This window comes from Eptesicus fuscus, chromosome 6 (assembly GCF_027574615.1).
Source record: "Eptesicus fuscus isolate TK198812 chromosome 6, DD_ASM_mEF_20220401, whole genome shotgun sequence".
NCBI classification, from domain to species: Eukaryota; Metazoa; Chordata; class Mammalia; order Chiroptera; family Vespertilionidae; genus Eptesicus; species Eptesicus fuscus.
In genome coordinates this window covers 101419769-101438033 of record NC_072478.1, presented here as the reverse complement: position 1 = coordinate 101438033, position 18265 = coordinate 101419769, and the positions used below count along the sequence as shown (strand labels likewise).

Sequence of the window (18265 nt, the reverse complement as noted above, 5' to 3'; positions counted from 1 at the left end):
AAGACTTCAATACTCCATTAACAATAATGGATACCACAACTAGGCATAAAAACCAATAAGAAGGACTTGACCAAGCCTGTAAATAAGCAAAAATTACAGAACACTCTATCTTACAATAGCAGAATACACATTCTTCTCAAGTGAATAAGGAATATTCTTCAGAATAAACCATATGTTAGGCCAAAAACAAGTCTTAAGAAATTTTCTAAAAACTGAAATTATGCAAAGCATCTTTTCCAACAACAAAGGAATAAAGCTAGGAATGAATACTAGAAAGAAAACTGGAAGATTCATAAATATTTGTAAATTAAACAACATACTCTTAACCCATGGATCAAAAAAGAGCTCACAATGAAAATTAGAAAAAGTCTTGAGACAAATGAAAATGAAAACACAACCTACCAAAACTTACAGGTTCAGTGAAAACAGTGATCACATCAGTGAAGAGACCTTGGAGAAGAAATGAGATCAGAACCCTCCTCAAACATAAACAAGAGCCATGTATAATGTTGATTCCCTGTTAAATGCCCTTTCATGTTGTCATTGCATGAGGTAGGTCCTATCCCCATTTTACAGACGAGGAAACTGAGGTTCAGAGGGTTTGAGTGGATTACCTATGCTTCCCCTTCACCCGCCTGCTGGTAAGTCACAAAGCCAGGACTCAAACCCAGCCCTGTGCCTTGTTCATTCTCTGCACCCATTGCCTCCCCACCACACCTGGGTAGCAGGTGTTCAGGTGTTCACCAGATCCTACTTCCTGCTTCAGTCTTGCCACATTCTCTGAGAGAAAAGGAGAAACTTGCAGGCTACTTAGTTTGAAGACCTATACACATCAGCCCTTTCACCAAGGGACCAACTAGCCTTGTAGGCATTCGCAGGGATGGAAGGTCTTAATCCTGAGAGATGCTAAATCTCCTAAGTTAAGAGCCCGTGTCTCTGGAGTCAGACAGTTGTGATTCTTGAGCCCCATTCTGCTATTTACCAGCTCTGGCCTCACGCCCACAGCCACAGCATGTGATTGCACAGGTTTTGCCCTGCATAAGGCCACCTATAAGGGAGCAGTGGAGGCTGGCACCTAACCAGTAATCTGCTTGCCAAGGCCTGTGCCTACCCAGGTACTCTGTCCACCAGGGGAGGGGTGTCTTTTTGTAACCCACACAAAGGCACTGTACGGGCCAGTTGCAGCCTGCTTGAGCAGCATCTTCACCTCCCCGAGCCTCAGTTTCCCTAACTGTAGAATGGAAAGGATGATGGTCCCTACCTCACAGGGGTTCCTAGAAAACTCAGCTGAGATTAACACACAGATAGAGCTCGACTCCATGTCTGGCCATAGTAGCTGCTCCATAAATGTTAGTCACTTTCCTTTTTATTAGCATTGTAAAACCTCCTAAACAATCCACTTAGAACGCTTTCAGAGCTGTCTTTATGTCACCTTTAAATCTGCTTCCCTGCACTCTGCAACCAATGACCCTGTGGGTCAACACAATAAAATTCATCCTTTGTCCAAAAGAGAATATTGACAGAGCCTTCGGGGGATTCAGAATTTTCTTCTCCCGCATAAACACGGCCTGTTTCTTCATTCCCTCCACGCTTGGCCTGATTTCAAACCCTGTCCCCACAAAGGCTGCTGGCAATTGGACACGCTCAGATTGCTGGTGCCCCCTGTCTACAGACTGTCCACCCCCTGCTCCCTCTAGCCCCAGAGGCATGGCTGAGGACTACAGACCTTTCATGCAAGGTCTCCAGCCCTGGAGAATACTAATGCTTCCCCCAGGAGGATGTCCCCTGCATCCCAATGCTATGCTTTGAGGACATGCCAGCCACAAAGTTGGGCAGGAACAGAGAAGCAACTGAGGTTTACAACAGAAGCAAAGCATCCATAACACGTGTTTGCTCCAGGAGTACTAGCAAATTAGGTCTGTTCATCAGATATTTGGAGGGCGGGGCAAGACTGTGCTGTTCCCTGTCTCATCCCTGGCTTTTCCTTGAAACCTTCTGCACACTCTGTCCAGCTCTGTTAGGTGGGAAGGTCCCAATCAATCAGCTTAAGAAGATGTCTTGAACAGGTCTTGAAACTTGATATTCAACGTGCAGCTCTGTATTCATTCAAGGACTCATACCTTATGAAAATAAAAGTAACTGACGTTGCCCTGTAATTTATAAAGGCATTTCTGTTTGCATAAGGCCTTCTGTTCTCAAGGCTCCATTTGGCGAAAAGTAGACATTACTGACAAAGGAAGTGGCTTTGCACAGCAATACCCAATTCTGTTACGTTTTCTAAATGACTAACAGGAAACTTTGAACCGGAATGCCACTCTGCTGAAGCCTGATTGCTTATCTATGACCCTCCTTGAGTTGCTTCTGACCAGTGTAAGAACAGGTCACCTTCTTCCCCATTCCCTGCAGGCCTAACCCCTCTCAACTTCTGAGTGAGGGATGAAAAGGGAAGAAAAACACGAGGAAGATATGGAACAGAGGATAAGTGAAAACTGTTGAAATCATAACCTGCCCCGCCCCAGCCATGCCCGCCTACGGAAGACAGACAAGTGGGAAAAGGATTTCCATAGACACCCAACCCAGCTTCCTCTTTCTTTTTTTTTTTAAAATGTATTTTATTGATTTTTTACAGAGAGGAAGGGAGAGGGATAGAGAATTAGAAACATCGATGAGAGAGAAACATCGATCAGCTGCCTCCTGCACACTCCCCACTGGGGATGTGCCCACAGCCAAGGTACATGCCCTTGACCGGAATCGAACCCGAGACTCTTCAGTCCGCAGGCCAACGCTCTATCCACTGAGCCAAACCGGTTAAGGCCCAGCTTCCCTGAATACAGACCTTTCATGCATGGTCTCCAGCCCTGGAGAATACTAATGCTTCCCCCAGGAGGATGTCACCTGCATCCCAATGCTATGCTCAGGAACCAAGGCCGCAGTTGGTGACTGACAAGCCCACCCAGACTAAAACACATGTGGCGTTCGGCCAAGGATCAAAGGGTGTTTCGAGTACTGGGTCATCGAACCCAGTGAGGACGCTCATGTTGGAAATCCTGGGTGGACAAGACAATAGCTACTTTGAGGCAGGTGGTCTTCCAACAATCCTGGAAATTGGATCTACTAATTAGCCACCAATTCTAATTAACATACGGAAGCACATATGGAAGCACCCTGCTTACCAGAAGCCCAAATTGAGAGAAATAAGAAAGAAGTAAACAACTGTGTGACATCACATGGCCCACAGAAACAAGGATGGGGTCTCTGTGCTCTTTGCCATGTTAGGAGAGGCACAGGGAAGGTAAACACGTTATCTACCAGACAGATTAGAGAGACAGAGCAGACAGAGCAATTCAGAAGCTTAGATTCTAACCTCTATACACACTGCTTCCCCCAAAATGGTGAACAGATTTATTGAGCATGTACTATGTACCAAGCACATGTGATTTTTCAACAGATATCCACTTGAGAACCTACTGTGTGCTAGGTACTGTCCTGGTTACTGGGGTTACAGTGATAGATAAGACAGACAAAATCCCTAGCATTTTTCTTTTTTTTTTAATGTATTTCTTTATTGATTTCAGAGAGTAAGGGAGAAGGAGAGAGAGATAGAAACATCAATGATGAGAGGGAATCATTGACCAGCTGCCTTCTACACACCCCCCACTGGGGATCGAGCCTGAAACCCAGGCATGTGCCCTTGGCCTGAATCAAACCTGGGACCCTTCAGTCCGCAGGCTGACACTTTATCCACTGAGCCAAGCTGACTAGGGCCCTAGCATTTTTCTTGTATGAGCTCATTTAATCTTCACAGTAACCCTGCAAAGTATTAGCCTGCATATAACATGCGCAAAACTCAGAGGTTAAGTGGTAGAAAGTGGATTCAAACCCAGAACAGTGTCCTAATTTCTTGCTTCCCTGACTAGCCCATTGCTGATGTCACAACTGTGTGTGTGTGTGTGTGTGTGTGTGTGTGTGTGTGTGTGTGTGTGTGCTGGACTTGTTCATTTCCTGTCTTCTCCAGCCTCAGTGAGGGTGGAGACTGAACCTCCCTTGTCGACCACTCAGGACCTGGTCCAGAGTAGAAGTTGCATCAGTATTTACTGAGCTTTAATAAATACTTGTTGAGCTGAAGGGATACAAACATGAAGGGCAGGTATGTCCTTTCTTCTGGATCTTTCTTGCATTTCTTGAGTTTTCTTCAACAGATGCTGACCCAGCTTGGCTGCCAATTGTGACTGCAGCCACCAAGCACCCTGTGACCTTCAGGATGGATTTGTACCTCACCTTGGGCCCTGCCATTTGCTGACATGCTTGAAAACAAAAGCTTCGGCAAACACCAAGTATTCATAGAGTGTGGGCAAGTAACTATATAAGAGGAACAAAACAATAATAGAGAAAAAGAATGTAATTGCCTGAAGCTCACTGCTCTAGTCCCCGAGTTGGGTTTTGGATCGTCTCCACTCCAGGGGGAAACAGAACTGTCCGGTAGGTCCACTTTGGATTCAAGGGAAGCACGTTTATTGAAATGGACGAGCAGTTGGCCTGTGTCGACAGCCTCAGCATGGAGGCAACACCCTGGTGTTGCTTCAGGTGGATGAGATGACCCAGCAGGAGTGTCAGGAGGCAAGGCCAGAGCTCAAAGGTGGTGCAAGTCAGCAGTGAATGAGCAGGAGAATCACAGCCAGAGGAAACCAAGGAGGAGGTGGTGTTCCTCCATCACCAAGAGAGGACAGAGAAATGACAGCCTCTGCTGAGCACGTTCTATAGACCAGACACTCTTCCAAGGGCTTTAGCCACAGTCACATACTTAATCCTCGCCCCAGTTCTTGTGGTGGGTACAAGCGTGGTGAGCTCCATTTTACAGATGAGAAAACTGAGGTTGTATAAGATCAAGTGAGTAGCCCAGGGCAACACAGCTAAGAAGAAGCTGAGCCAGGATTTCACCCCAAACAGGGTAGCTCTAGAGCACACTCCCTCAGCCATTGCACACACTGCCACTCACTAATGGGTATGCATTTAGCAGCTGCTCTTTGCCAGCTGCTTATTGGACCCCTATTGGATCCACAAATGACCATGTAGGTCACATATCTCTGTGCTCAGTTGTTAGTGGGCCAAAGGGGCATTCCCAACCAACGAGAGGAAAGTTGGGATTCTTAGTTCTCTAACGCAGTGATTCTCAACTAGGGGTAATTTTGCCCGCATGGGAACATCTGTCAATGTCTAGAGGCATTTTATTTGTCATAACCTGGGGATGGGGGAGTGGAAGAGCTCCTAGCATCCAGCTGGTAGAGGTCAGGGATGCTGCTAAACCTCCTACAAGGGCCAGGGCAGCCCATGACAAAGAATTATCTGGCTCCCAGTGTCAATAGAGGTAGGTTGGTAAGTCCCGCTCTAAAACATCATGCTGGAATTACTATCTCCTTTCCATACTCCTATAGGCGCGCGCGCGCGCGCGCACACACACACACACACACACACACACACACACACACACACACACTTCTGCATTCACACACTCCCACACTAGAGCTGAAAGAGAGTCTATTTCTCAACCCCCAGCCTTCAGTCCAGGGAGTGTCTTGCGCTCTGCTGGATCCTGCAGGTTAGAAGAGGGGTGAGAGGGCATGGCCCCTGTTCTCCTGAGTATTTGTGAAATCTAGGTGAAGAGACAAAGGAAGCACACAAGAAACAAGAAGCTGTCTTCAAAATAAAGGGCTGAGCTGTGGGCCCCAGCAGCTGTGGGCTCTCAGAGGAAAGAGATGAAGAGAGGCCTCATGAAGGAAGTGAGACTGGGGGGAGAGGGAGGGGCAGCAGGAGGGCAAGGGGAAGAAGTGGAGTGAGAGCCCAGAGGAGGAAATTAGCCTGATGCATGTCCAGTCCAGTGAGAGACAGCAGGACCATCTGAATGGAGTCCAAGGATGAGAACTGTGGGGCTTGAGGCAGTGGCCAACTACAGGGGTCTAGGTGTTTGGAAAAGAGTGCAGGAACACCCCATATATTGCTGTGCTGCTCTCAGGGGACTTAACCTCCTGACAGGGAAGTGGGGAGAGGGGAGGATGTAAAGGCAAGAAGGTGTAACTCCATCCATCTGAAGCTTATGAGGCACCAGAAAGTGAAAAACCTCCAATCCCTGTTCCCTCTCCATCCCCTACCCCATGCCCACTCATCCACCTATTCACTTATCTATCCGCCTACCCATCTACCCACCATCCATCCATCTGTACATCAATCCATCCATTTACCTCTCCACCCACCCACCCATTTATCACCCAATCAACAACTACTAAATGACCACCTGCTTTGTGCTGGTGAAGAGCAAGAAACACAGTATTGCTGTCATGGAGTTTACATTCTATGGAGGAGCCAGATAATTATACGCAGGGCTGGAGTGAAATATGATGGGGGTGATGGCAGGAGCCATAGGAACATGAAGCAAGAGGTACACCCATCCCCAACCTGTGAAATGGGGACATTAGTACTAACAATGGTGGTATTATTTGCTGCCTCAAGCAAAAGGAAGGAAGAAATTCCTACTGGCCTGTGAGCTTCCTGAGGGCAGAGCCTATACCCTTTTTAACTCTGGGCCCTAATCCCCACTTCAGGACCAGCACTTAACACAGGCTATTGAACTTAATTGATGTGAATAGACTATTAAAAAAATTCTTATTCTTGACAACCCTTAGCTCCACCCCTGACTCCTCTCTTTCTTTCATACCCACAACCGATCCATGAGGAAAATCCCATTTGCTCCACTTACAACACACGCATCCCAAATGCCAGCACATCTTACCTACTCCACTGATATGGGCCACCGCCAACTCTTGCCTGGTGATTGTGGCAGCTGCCTCACTGGCCTCCTGCTTCCACATTTAATTCCCCTCTACCACTTCACCATAAAACTGCTAGAATGATTCTTTCAAAACAAGATAGAACATTCTACAATTTCACTCAAAACCCCAAAATGCCCCACCGCTTCCATTCAGAGGAAAAACCAAAGTCATTACAACATGTACAGGTGCTACTCAGTACAATTCGTGCCCTCAGAGAACTCATTTCCTACTACTCTGCCCCTTGCTTACTCTCCCCCCACACAGCAGAGAGGCTCCTTCTCAGGACCTTTGCATTGACTTTTTATTCTACCTGAACACTCTTTCCTGAAACAGCTCCCTTCCTGCCTCCACCAGTGAGCTAAGCAGCAAAATCCCAGTTTCCAGGGGTCAGCTGGCACCAGGTATGTTCCTCTTCGATAGCCCAACATGCCAATCACCATGTCGTAGGCCTGGCATTGCCTCCATTTAATCCAGTGCAACAAATGCCTGCTCAGCATTCTCTCGGTTCAGACCCCATGTTGCATCCTGGAGCATGTATGAAAGTCACAATTTCCACCTAGTTTAGGCTTTGACCCAAGGGATCACATGCTGTCAGGGGACCTCTCAGAGCCCTGGAGCAGTGTCTGGGAGGGGCCTGGAAAAGCACCCACATTGTTAGTCATATGCCCCTGTAGCCCCAGATGCTGTGACTGAGGCTCTAAACAATGCAGAAGCTGACAGTGTCCCAGTGGGGTCAGAAGGGCAAGGGATGACTTTCTCCAAGGAGAACTAAAAGTTGAGTAAGACGAAGCTCACAAACTCACTCTGACTGCTTTTCAACTCACACCCATTAAGGGGGTTGGGAAGGAAGGAGAAAGTGCCTATTAGAGGGAACATTTGTGGCGTCTCTCCCATATCCCTCTGGAGTTGGATGGTGATACGCATTATCATTCCCCATTTGCAGAACATTTGCTGCAAAACACAGGCTGCGGCACCCATGTGCAATTAGCTATGAAATGAAAGGCCTATAAGCTTTAACCAAATAAAACAGAAGTCCAAAGGTCCAGAAATTAGCAGAATATTATGGGGGCTGCACTGCCTGTCTCAAAATACAGAAGCAACATAAGGATGCTGATCTCAGGAGGAAGCAGAGGTTAGCAAACACAGTCTGCAAGGCCCATACAAGCAGAAACATAATGGTTGGGAGCAAGATGCCCACCAACTAATGATGCTCCCATGAGTTTAGGGATTAGGACAATCCCTTATGTGGACACAAACAGCCAGCTCAGCAGGCATCCTAAACAATCCCAAGTTGCTGAAGCATTGGAAAGTAGGAGTCCCAGGCACCTGAGAATTGGTGGTAGGAAGGAACTGGATTTCCAACCCAGGTATTTTTGTTGCACCAGACTAATTTCTGGAGACCAGACCAAAGATACAGTTGGCCTCCATAGCAAAGATATATGTACTAAGATCTGTCCAAGCCTTTCCTTTGGAATTCTTTTCTTTTTTAAAAAATATATCTGTACTAGAGGCCCTGTGCATGAAATTCGTGCATGGGTGCAGGGAGGTCCGACTGCCCGGTAGGATCGGGCCTAAACGGGCAGTCGGACATCCCTCTCACAATCCAGGACTGTTGACTCCCAACTGCTCGCCTGCCTGCCTTCCTGATTGCCCCTAACCACTTCTGCCTGCCAGCATGATCACCCCCTAACCACTCCCCTGCCTGCCTGATTAATGCCTAACTGCTCCCCTGCCAGCCTGATTGCCCCTAACTGCCCTTTCCTGCAGGCTTGGTCCCCCCCCGCTAATTGCTCTCCCCTGCAGGCCTGGGTACCCCCCAACTGTTCTTCCCTGCAGGCCCGGTCGCCTCCAACTCCCCTCCTCTGCCGGTCTGGTCACCCCTAACTGCCCTCCTCTGCAGGCTTAATTGCCCCCAACTGCCCTCCCTTGCAGGCCTGGTCCCTCCCAACTGCCTTCCCCTGCTGGCCATCTTGTGGTGGCCATCTTGTGTCCACATGGGGGCAGCCATCTTTGACCACATGGGGGCAGCCATCTTGTGTGTTGGAGTGATGGTCAATTTGCATATTACTCTTTTATTAGATAGGATTGATTTCAGACAGGAAGGGAAAGGGAGAGAGAGCTAGAAACATCAGTGATAAGAAAGAATCATTGAGTGGGTGCCTCCTGCATGCTCCACACTAGGGATAGAGCCTGCAACCTGGGCATGTGCCCTGACCAGGAATCAAACTGTGCCCTCCTGGTTCATAGGTCGTTGCTCAACCACTGAGCCACACTGGCCAGACTGAAACTCTTTTCCCCATTGCTCCTCAGAGGCCTTCTCAGACCACCTATTTAAGACCCCTCCCTCCTGTAGTTTCATTCATGGAACAACACTCCTTTATTACAATAACACATACCACAATTTGTAATTATATGACTACCAAATTGTCCATAAAGTTCATTTTTGTCTTCCCCACAGACTATAAGCTCCAAAGGGCAGGAACAAAATTTGCCTATTCTAGTTCTCTTAGTGTCTAGCATAGTGCCTAGCACACAGGAAACACCCAGCAAATAGTTAAGAAATAAAGGAAAAAGAATGAGTGAATGAATGAACAAGTTAGTGAGTTAATGATGCTCTCTATCCTTCCTCCTTAAATGTTGCCTTTGACAACAAGCACAGTAGAAACTGGTCTCTCTGTCATAGAGTCCTGCCCTGGGACGCATGCTTGACTTATGCCTCCTAAAAAACAAATCTGTACCCACCCACGTTAGATGAGTAGCAAGCCTCATGACCCCATCCCACAGCCACATCATATTGGGTCCTGATCAGAGTGGGGTCTATTCTTAGATGGACAATGATCCCCAGCTTGGGTGGCCTTTCTTAAAAAGGTGAGGCAGTCAGATGTTCTCTCTCAGCACTTTGACAAGTAAACACACAGAGAAGATTCAGTAGTTGCCTGAGCTGCAATGTCATGCATAGCTGGGGCAGGTGGCATGCTGGGACCATCATCATGGTATTATCAGAATATCAAAGTTAGGAAGGAGCGAAAGAATGAGGAGCTGGCAAGGAGAGAAAGGAGGAGGCTGATGTGTTTGGAGAATGTGGGAAGCCATGGAAAGAGAGGCAGAGGTTTCCAGACTCCTCAGTTCAGGTCCTTCCAGAGGCCTGCCGCTCTTGTTTCCTGGACTTCTGTTTGATTTTTCCCTGACTCTTAAAATACACTACTTCCCTCCTACACACACACACACACACACACACACACACACACACACACACACACATTTTTTTTTGGTCAAACTAGTTTAGTGGATTTTATTCCTTGTAATACGAGCTTGTGCTGCAAGAGACTTAAGCACCCATTGCCCACTCAGTATCTGTCCACCTTGGCATGGACTAGCTCTGTCCAGGGTCCTGGGCTGCAGCAGAATCACCTGCATTCCTGGACCAGAGGATGATCTCAGATTCATCCATATTCCCCAATCAAAATGCGGGAAAGGCCCTTCTTTGCTTTTACAGAGCCTGTTATTGCTTTAATTGTGTTCCTTCCCCTAAACAAAAGATGTGTTAGAGTCCTAACCCCCAGTATCTTAGAATGTGACATAATTGGACATCAGGTCTTTATAGAAGTAATCAAGTCAAAAGAGGTCATTAGTGTGAGCCATAGCCCAACATTACTGTTGTCCTTACTAAAAGGAAAATTTTGGAGAGAGACATGCACACAGGGGGAACACCATGTGAAGATGGAGGCAGAGATTGGGGTGATACCTCTACAAGCAAGGAGTACCAAAGATTGCCAGCAAACCATGAGAAGCGAGGGGACAGGCCCTCACAGCTCTCAGAAGGACCAACAAAGACTGTCCAACACCACACACAGGTACACAACCATAACTAGAGACAACTTGCAGAGAGAAGAGATTTCTAAACAGAACTGACACTCCTATGCAAACCTACCTGGCAGCCCCAGCTTCAGAGCAAACAAATCTTTGTTCTACCCTCACCCATTATCTGAGAATTCCTACCTTGAAGCCTTCTTTTACAGTCACTAAACATCATGTCACAGACCACAGATCATCTGGTACAGTCGCAACTCTTGTCCCCACTACTCTTGGCCATAAATTCCTATGTTGAAGCCCCAACCCCCAGTACCTCCAAATGTAACCATGTTTGGAGATCAGGTCTTTAAGGATATGATTAAATTAAAATGAATCTGTTAGGGTAGGGCCCTGATCCTATATGACTGGTGTCCTTCTACGAAGAGGAAGAGACACCAGCGGGAAGCATGCACAGAGGCATGATCATGTGAGGACAAAGCAATGAGAAGGCAGCTGTCTGCAAGCCAAGGAGGCCTTGGGAAAAATCAACCTACTAGCACTTAGGTCTTCAGAACCATGAGAGAATAACTTTCTGTTGTTTAAGCCACCTAGTCTGTGGTATTTTTGTTATGGCAGCCTGAACAAACTAATATGTAATCCCCAATATCCTTCTTCCCCTCCTTCCTTAGGCACTCCTAATTTTTAGTTAGGTGTGTGGCTGCCTACATTATAAACTGCATTTTCTAGTTTCCCTTGCAGCTGAATTTAGTCATGTGATTATGTCTTAACCAATAGGATATAAGAGAAAGTGTCGGGGGGGGGGGTGTCTTTGGGTAAGGGATTAAGAGAGTAAAGGCTAGCCCAACTGGTGTGGCTCAGTGGTTGAGCATTGACCTATGAACCAGGAGGTCATGGTTTGATTCCCAATCAGGGCATATGCCCGGGTGGTAGGCTTGATCCCCAGTGTGGGGTGTGCAGGAGGCAGTCGATCAATGATTCTCTCTCATTATTGATGTTTCTATCTCTCTCTTCCTCTCTGAAATCAATAAAAATATGTAAGTGGACTCTCACAGAATTAACTAGTCAGGAAGGCAGTAGAAAGGTAAATTGTCACCCACTTTTGTTCTTCTACTCTATCCACGCCCCTCTCCCAATTAATTACATTTTCTTACAGGTGAAAACCTACTCAAAAGTCCCACTGTTCTTTCTGTTGGATGACTCCAGTTTCCCTTCTCATCATAAGCCAAGCCTTGACTTTTTCTTCCATCTACACAGATGAGGGTCAAAGGTTACTTCCCTTAGTTCTGACATTTATCTGCAGAGAAGAGATCCCTGGCAAGCACTCTCTAGCTCCCTAGAAGGTCATAGACCCTCTGAGCTCCCCTAAAATAGAATTTTCATAAGTAGGCATCAAAAATGTCTACACCATCAGATCAAGAAGCTCCAAGTCTAGGGCCTACCAGAGTTACCAGAAGCCAAGCACATAGGTGGGATTTCCTCTGTTAGGGAGGGTGAGAACCCTACTCCACCCTGTAACCCCATCCATGTCATGTCCTCAACTGGGCCCCCATGCAGAGGACAATGTCTAAAAATAATTCCTAAAATTAAGTGAGGATTGTTTTATGCAATTGTTATTCTTGGAACTTCATTTGGAACTCATTTAGTCTTCCTACAGCCCTGGGAAGCAGGCGCTGTTATTATCCCCATTATACAGACAAAGAAACTGAGGCCTGGAGAGAGTACGTAACCTGTCTAAGTCACAGGGCTGGGAATTGTTGGAGGCTGGAATCTAAGAACAGGCAGTCTGGCTCCAGCGTCCATAATCTTCACCCCATCACACAGGGCCTAACGAGCAGGCATTTGCTGCAGCCCTTGGGACAGAGGGTGGGACTCCTCCACCACACTCAATCTCCCCCATCAACTGCCCAAGTTGCCCTGGACCACACCAATACTGTCCCTTGTCTGCCACACAGGCACCTCTGCTCTTCTGTCCGTTCAGCCTCCCTCCACACTGACGTCAGCACAAGTATGTTGCTGTCCCTCCCCTGCTCAGTAACCCTCTATGGCTCTCCATTGCCTAAGTGGGAAAAGTCTCAGCTTCTTAGCCTGGCATTCATCGTCTTCCAAAATGTAACTCGGACTTAGTTTGAGCACAATCATTCCCTTCAATGCACCCTCCCCCCAAGGCAGGAGCTCTCCTTCCCTGGATGTGGATGTCCTTCATGCCCAGCTTTCATGCCCTAGACCACACCAATCCCCCACCCACAGCGGCCTGCCCCATTTCATAGTCTCCATCTCCCCCTGAGAAGAGTTTTAGCCTGATAGCCCCAGCTGGAAGGCCAGAGTTAGAGAATCTTTGATGTTAAAAATGATCCTTAGTGGATCTAGTTCAAACTTTCCATTTTGCAGATGGAGTAACCGAGCCTCCTTGAGGGTTTGGATTATTTGTTCTCTGGATGGGAACTGTGTATCTTAAAACAGTGCCTAGAACCCAGTAAGTAGATGGATAAACGTTGAGTTCTCCAAGGCAGTGTTTCTACAACGGTGGCCCTGGGAGCCGCGGCCCCTAATCACTCTGACACTTGGTCTCCCCCAGCTTCTGACCCGCTCAACCCTCATCTCTGGGGGTGGTGTCTGCCTGTGTAGCAAACCATAGAGCGGTTTTAAATTTACACTCAAGTTTGAAAACCACGTGAGTCTACGGGGATTGCACCACAGATGCCACTTAGTAGAAAGAGTCCCAGTACCTGAAGCCTCCCTTCCCCCAGCCACCACTTCCGCCCCTGAGCTCGAGGCAGAGGCCTCTGGGAGCTTAGATGGCTGAAGCTGATGAGCGGGCTTCTGGGATATCCCCAGATAACCTGGTAGGAGCCTTTCTCCCCAGAGGCTTTCTAGGGCTAAGCCAAGGATCCCCACCCTGCAGCCCCCAGCCCCCAGCCTACACAGCCCTCTGGACTAGCATTCAGCCAAATCAGAGGTCACCTGACCCAGGAGGAGCAGGCCAGGGACGCAGGCAGATGGATGTCCTTTGGGCAGAGGTGGAGGGCAGCACGCGGGGCCAGGCAAGCGCAGCCCAAGGAAGAGAGCGGTGCTCCCTCTAAAAAGACAAGCTTCCTTCCAGACAGGGCGTCCTGGGAACACTGAGCCGGCACAGGGAGCGGAGTTGCCAAGCGCTGGGCTGGACGCCATCTGGGCAATGCATAAGCATCCAGGAGAGAGGGCAGCCTGAGGCGGGAGGGAAAGGGTGCGGGCACGGGCTGGGCGCTGCCTGGTGGGCTGGGTGCCCACCTTCCGCTCCCCGCGCCTCCTCTTCCCCGCCCAGCTGGCCCCGGGCAGGCTGAGGAAGCCACTGAGCGCGCCCTGGGACCTTGAGTGAATGCGCCCTGCCCGCACCGGAGCCGCGGGCTCGCCAGCATCTTCCAGCGCGCGGTTCTCTGGCCACCTGCCCCTTTACCAGCTGCGGACCCCAAGCCCGCACCTACCCACGCCTTGCCGCTCCTTGTCGGTTTTGCGCCAGGGAGCCATGGCTGGGCCGGGGGCCTGTGGGCCCCAGGAGTCGTCCCGCGGGGAAGCAGCCAGGGGGTGGCAAGGCACTCTGCCGGCCCCACTTCCTTCCTCTTTTCAAACTCCCTGTCAGGACCCGCCCTCCCCTCCCCTCCTCCCCGGGGCGCCCTGCTCCTCCTTCCTCCTGATGAGCTGGGGCACATTAGAAGGCTAGTGGCTTGAAGTGCCCCCCTTGAGAAGCTGGGGCCACACCCCCCCCCCAATTCCTCCCCTCTCCAGGCAGGCCAGTGGACAGAGAGGCCAAGCAGGTACTTGGGGCCACCCAGGCTATCACCGCAAGTGCAGGAAGTTCCCAGATAACTGGGCCTAGAGATTGAACAGAACTCCTCCCACCCCCTGCACAAGCATCTCTGTCAGGCGTGGGTTCAAATCCACATGTGTCCCTGCACTGTGCAACTAGGACAAATGGCTTCACTTTTCTAAGCTTCAATTTCCTCATCTCTAAAATGGGATACCAGTACCTACTTCCTAAGATTATTGTGAAGCTCAGAGAAGAAAATGCATGCAGTGGGTGACACAGGAGAGAGTCTGTGAAGATTAGAGGAAGAATGTATGCAGTAGGTGACACAGAGAATTAAATATCCACTGGAGGGGAAGTCATTTGGGTTTTTATCCTTTTGGTGCCACAGACCCATTTGAACATCTGATAAGAGCTCAAGAACCTCTTCTCTGTAAACACACAAGCACAGGATTTACCAACAATGCCAGGAGGTCAAGGGTGCTCTAGCAGCCAGTAACAGTGACCTCAGGAAGAGTCCCACAGTTAGGCTAATGGAGACACTTCTTGAAAAACAAAAAAACAACACAACTCATTTTTGCTCTGGGAACAGATTCTATCAAGAAACAAAACCAAACCAAATATGTCTCATTGATTCACAGTGAAAAGACTGAATTAAAGTCTTCTTGAATTTTTTCCCTTTATTCATAACTCCCTCTACCCCTTTTCTGCCTTATACTATAGAGTCAGTAAGATACAATAGGCAATGTCACAGCTGACAGGCAGCTGTGGCAAAATATTAATTTAATTTTTCTAAAGTTATTTCCTTTTCAGTTTTTTAGCAGCACAAATTAGGGAGTATTATTTATAGTGAGCAGCTGAATCAGTCAGGATTCCATCAGAAAAACAGAAATATATATATATATATATATATATATATATATAGAGAGAGAGAGAGAGAGAGAGAGAGAGAGAGAGAGAGAGAGATTAGAGATTTATTTGCAAGGAATTAGCTTATGTGAACATAGGGCTGGCTAGGCAAGTCCAAAATCCATAGCACGGGCCAACAGGAAGAAGTCTGGAAAATTCTCAGGCAGAAGCTGAAGCTGCTCTCCACAGATGGAATTTCCTCCTTTTCAACTAATTGGATCAGGCCTACTCAGATTAGTGAGGATAATCTCCTTCATTTAAATTCAACTGACTGCAGATGTTAATCATATCTACAAAATACTGAGGAAGCAACGCCTGGGTTGGTATTTGATTAAATAATTAATTAGGGCCCATAGTCACACCAAGTTGACTCATAAAACTAACCATCACAGCAGTATTGTAAGTTGTACTGTGCATCAAAGATTGGTGACGTTTTTCTATAAAAAATCAGATAGTAAATAGTTAAGTTTTTGCAGGACAAGAGGCATAATCAAGGATATTACCTAGGTAGTTACAAAACAAAAGAGAACTCACGTTTCCACAATTTTTATGGATAAAATTCAAAATTTGATATTAATAATTGAGTATATTCTTAGGAAGCCCTCATTGGGTGCCCAGTTTGTCCCCTATAGTTTACCGGGGTGGGCCTCCTTTCCTGTGTGTCTCTTTAATTCTCAGCCAGAGGACACCTGCACCCAGGGTAACTGGGAATCATCCACCTGGCATGTCGGTAGGTAAGTGCCAAGGGTTTTCTGGTCCATCCTCCACTGGTGTCCGACATGTGGCTGTTTTGGAGAACTGAAGCCTCCATAGTATTATTCAGTATTTTCATCTCTACTTGTGTTATTCATAAGAGTCATGGCATATAGCCTCTATTAGCATGTTCTGAGTAGTTCTAATATCCTGGGGCTGAAACTTGTATTTACCCAACTTTTACTTATCGGAGGAAACTCTAGGTGCCTATTAGGACCAAAAAAGGCTCTAGGTAAGAAAAACCTGAGTGCTCAGAAGTAATTACCTGCACCAAAGGAAGCAGCAACAGCAACAACGAAGACTAGATAAGGATGCATTTAAATAAGTCCGCCTTAAGGTAACAGTGAAATCTCTATAAGTCAATATGGGAGTGGGGTTGGAGCTTTACTGCTTAATAGGGTTTGCTCTACTCCATTAAATGGTAATAGCCTCAAACCTTACTGCTAACTAACACTCCACATGGTGCGAGGGGGATCTGTCTACATGGCAAAACTAAGACGTCAAGGCCCTGGTTAACATACCTCGGTGTATCCTCCATACCCTTTAGGATACTAGTTAAACTCCGAAGAACATCACGCAGGCCCCTCATGATTGCATCCCAGCTGTCCTCTACAGCTTCATTTCCTACCTCCTCCGCCCTGCCCCTTCTTACAGCCCCATTCCCCTGCACCAAACACACTCTATACCACGTGACACCATATGACAGAGGTGGTATCTTGCCACATGGCACTGTTTGAAGTCTCCAAGTCCTTACATGTGTGTTCCTTCAACAAGAACACCTCTTCTGGGAAGACTTCCATGCTAACCACCACCCCCACCACCACCACCTGCCAACCATCCTGGGCACCCACAGCAGCCCATTCTCATGAATTGCTTTTCTCAGTCTTTAGCTGCCTCTTCTGTCCAGAAACTCTAGGCAAAGCTGCCAAGACTCACGTTGTGCACACAGTGTCACCAACCCTGTTTCTTATCCATGTCTGATTGGCACTGAGTGATTCCTTACCTAGAGACAACTAGATATGCAACAGAGATCCAGCAACAGTAGTGCACAAATTTGAAAGATGACCTATTTGTTTAACAAGCACATTTGATTCTCGCTGTGTTTAGGTGTTGGTTTTTTTTTTTTTTTTAATGTTAACTATTAACAATCAAGGGATTTCACCTAAACTTCTAGATTTATAGTTGTTCTCAAATCAAATATGAAGGTCTGGTAATACCGGGTCTGCATTTCCACAAGGCAGAAATCAGCGACAGGTAACTCATTGCCCTCTAGTTTGCCACAGTCTCCAGCACTCCCTCTTCTCCCCCCCAATACTGAGGCCAGGTCTCATTTGCCATTTACCATTAAACTATTGTTTTTCTTAAGGTAAAGATAAAAATGAAAAACTGCTTGAGCCCATGTTCCATCACAAGTGGGAAAACAAGAGAGGCTGACAGGATGTTTCAGGAAACATGGGAGAGGCGGGTATATATTTATAGATGTGAAGAATAGTCCTAGGTGGAGGTGTGTGTCAAAAGAGTTTTTCTTCAGCTGCCATAGCAAAGCACACCCACTTTGCTTCATTCATTTAAGGTGCCTGCTGAGTCCTTGTAGACATTTGAGATGTGACCCCCAGTGGGTTTATTGGAAATTAGGTAGGCCAACACTTTTTGGTCTTTATTTTGGGTGATAGGGAACCAAACCAGTCAGGAATACAAATCGTAGGTGTTCCTGGAGGAAGCAAATTGCTAGAGCCAAGGAGACCTCTGGAACAATCTCAGTCTAGAGAAATCAAGATCAGAGCAAGTACATGGCTAACAGGAGACAATAGATTTCTCATAAGCATTTGCATTCTGACACTAAGCCTCCAACAATCTGGGTGTGTCTCTTTCCTAAGAAGCACATCTGCACAGCATGCTCGAATTGTGGACTTACTTGGCTTCCACCCATCCCTAGAGGCTCAGACCTCCTTTACTCCACAAACATTTAGTAAGAGCCCATCATGTGAAAAGCAGAATGGTAGGCACTGAGCATATACCTTGGCAAACAACAACAGACAAGATTCCTTCTCTCATGGATCTTGTAGCCTAGCAGGAAAGGCAGAAAATCAAGGACACAATAAGGTTTAATAAAGAAAATAAACCAGCAAAGTGATGTAAACAGTGTCTTGGGGGAAGGGGAGAAGGAGAAAGTCAGAGGAGACTC

The 18265-nt window shown here is 47.4% G+C and overlaps 1 protein-coding gene across 1 annotated transcript in view; it reads right to left on the bottom strand.

Moving 5' to 3' along the window:
- DOCK2 (dedicator of cytokinesis 2) overlaps nt 1-14141 on the bottom strand; it is a 373603-nt gene extending 359462 nt beyond the window's left edge. Inside the window, exon 1 of the mRNA XM_008147631.3 lies at nt 14099-14141. Within this exon, the coding sequence (XP_008145853.1) occupies nt 14099-14141 (43 nt within the window). The remainder of the gene's footprint in view (nt 1-14098) is intronic.
- Nucleotides 14142-18265: the final 4124 nt, after the last annotated feature.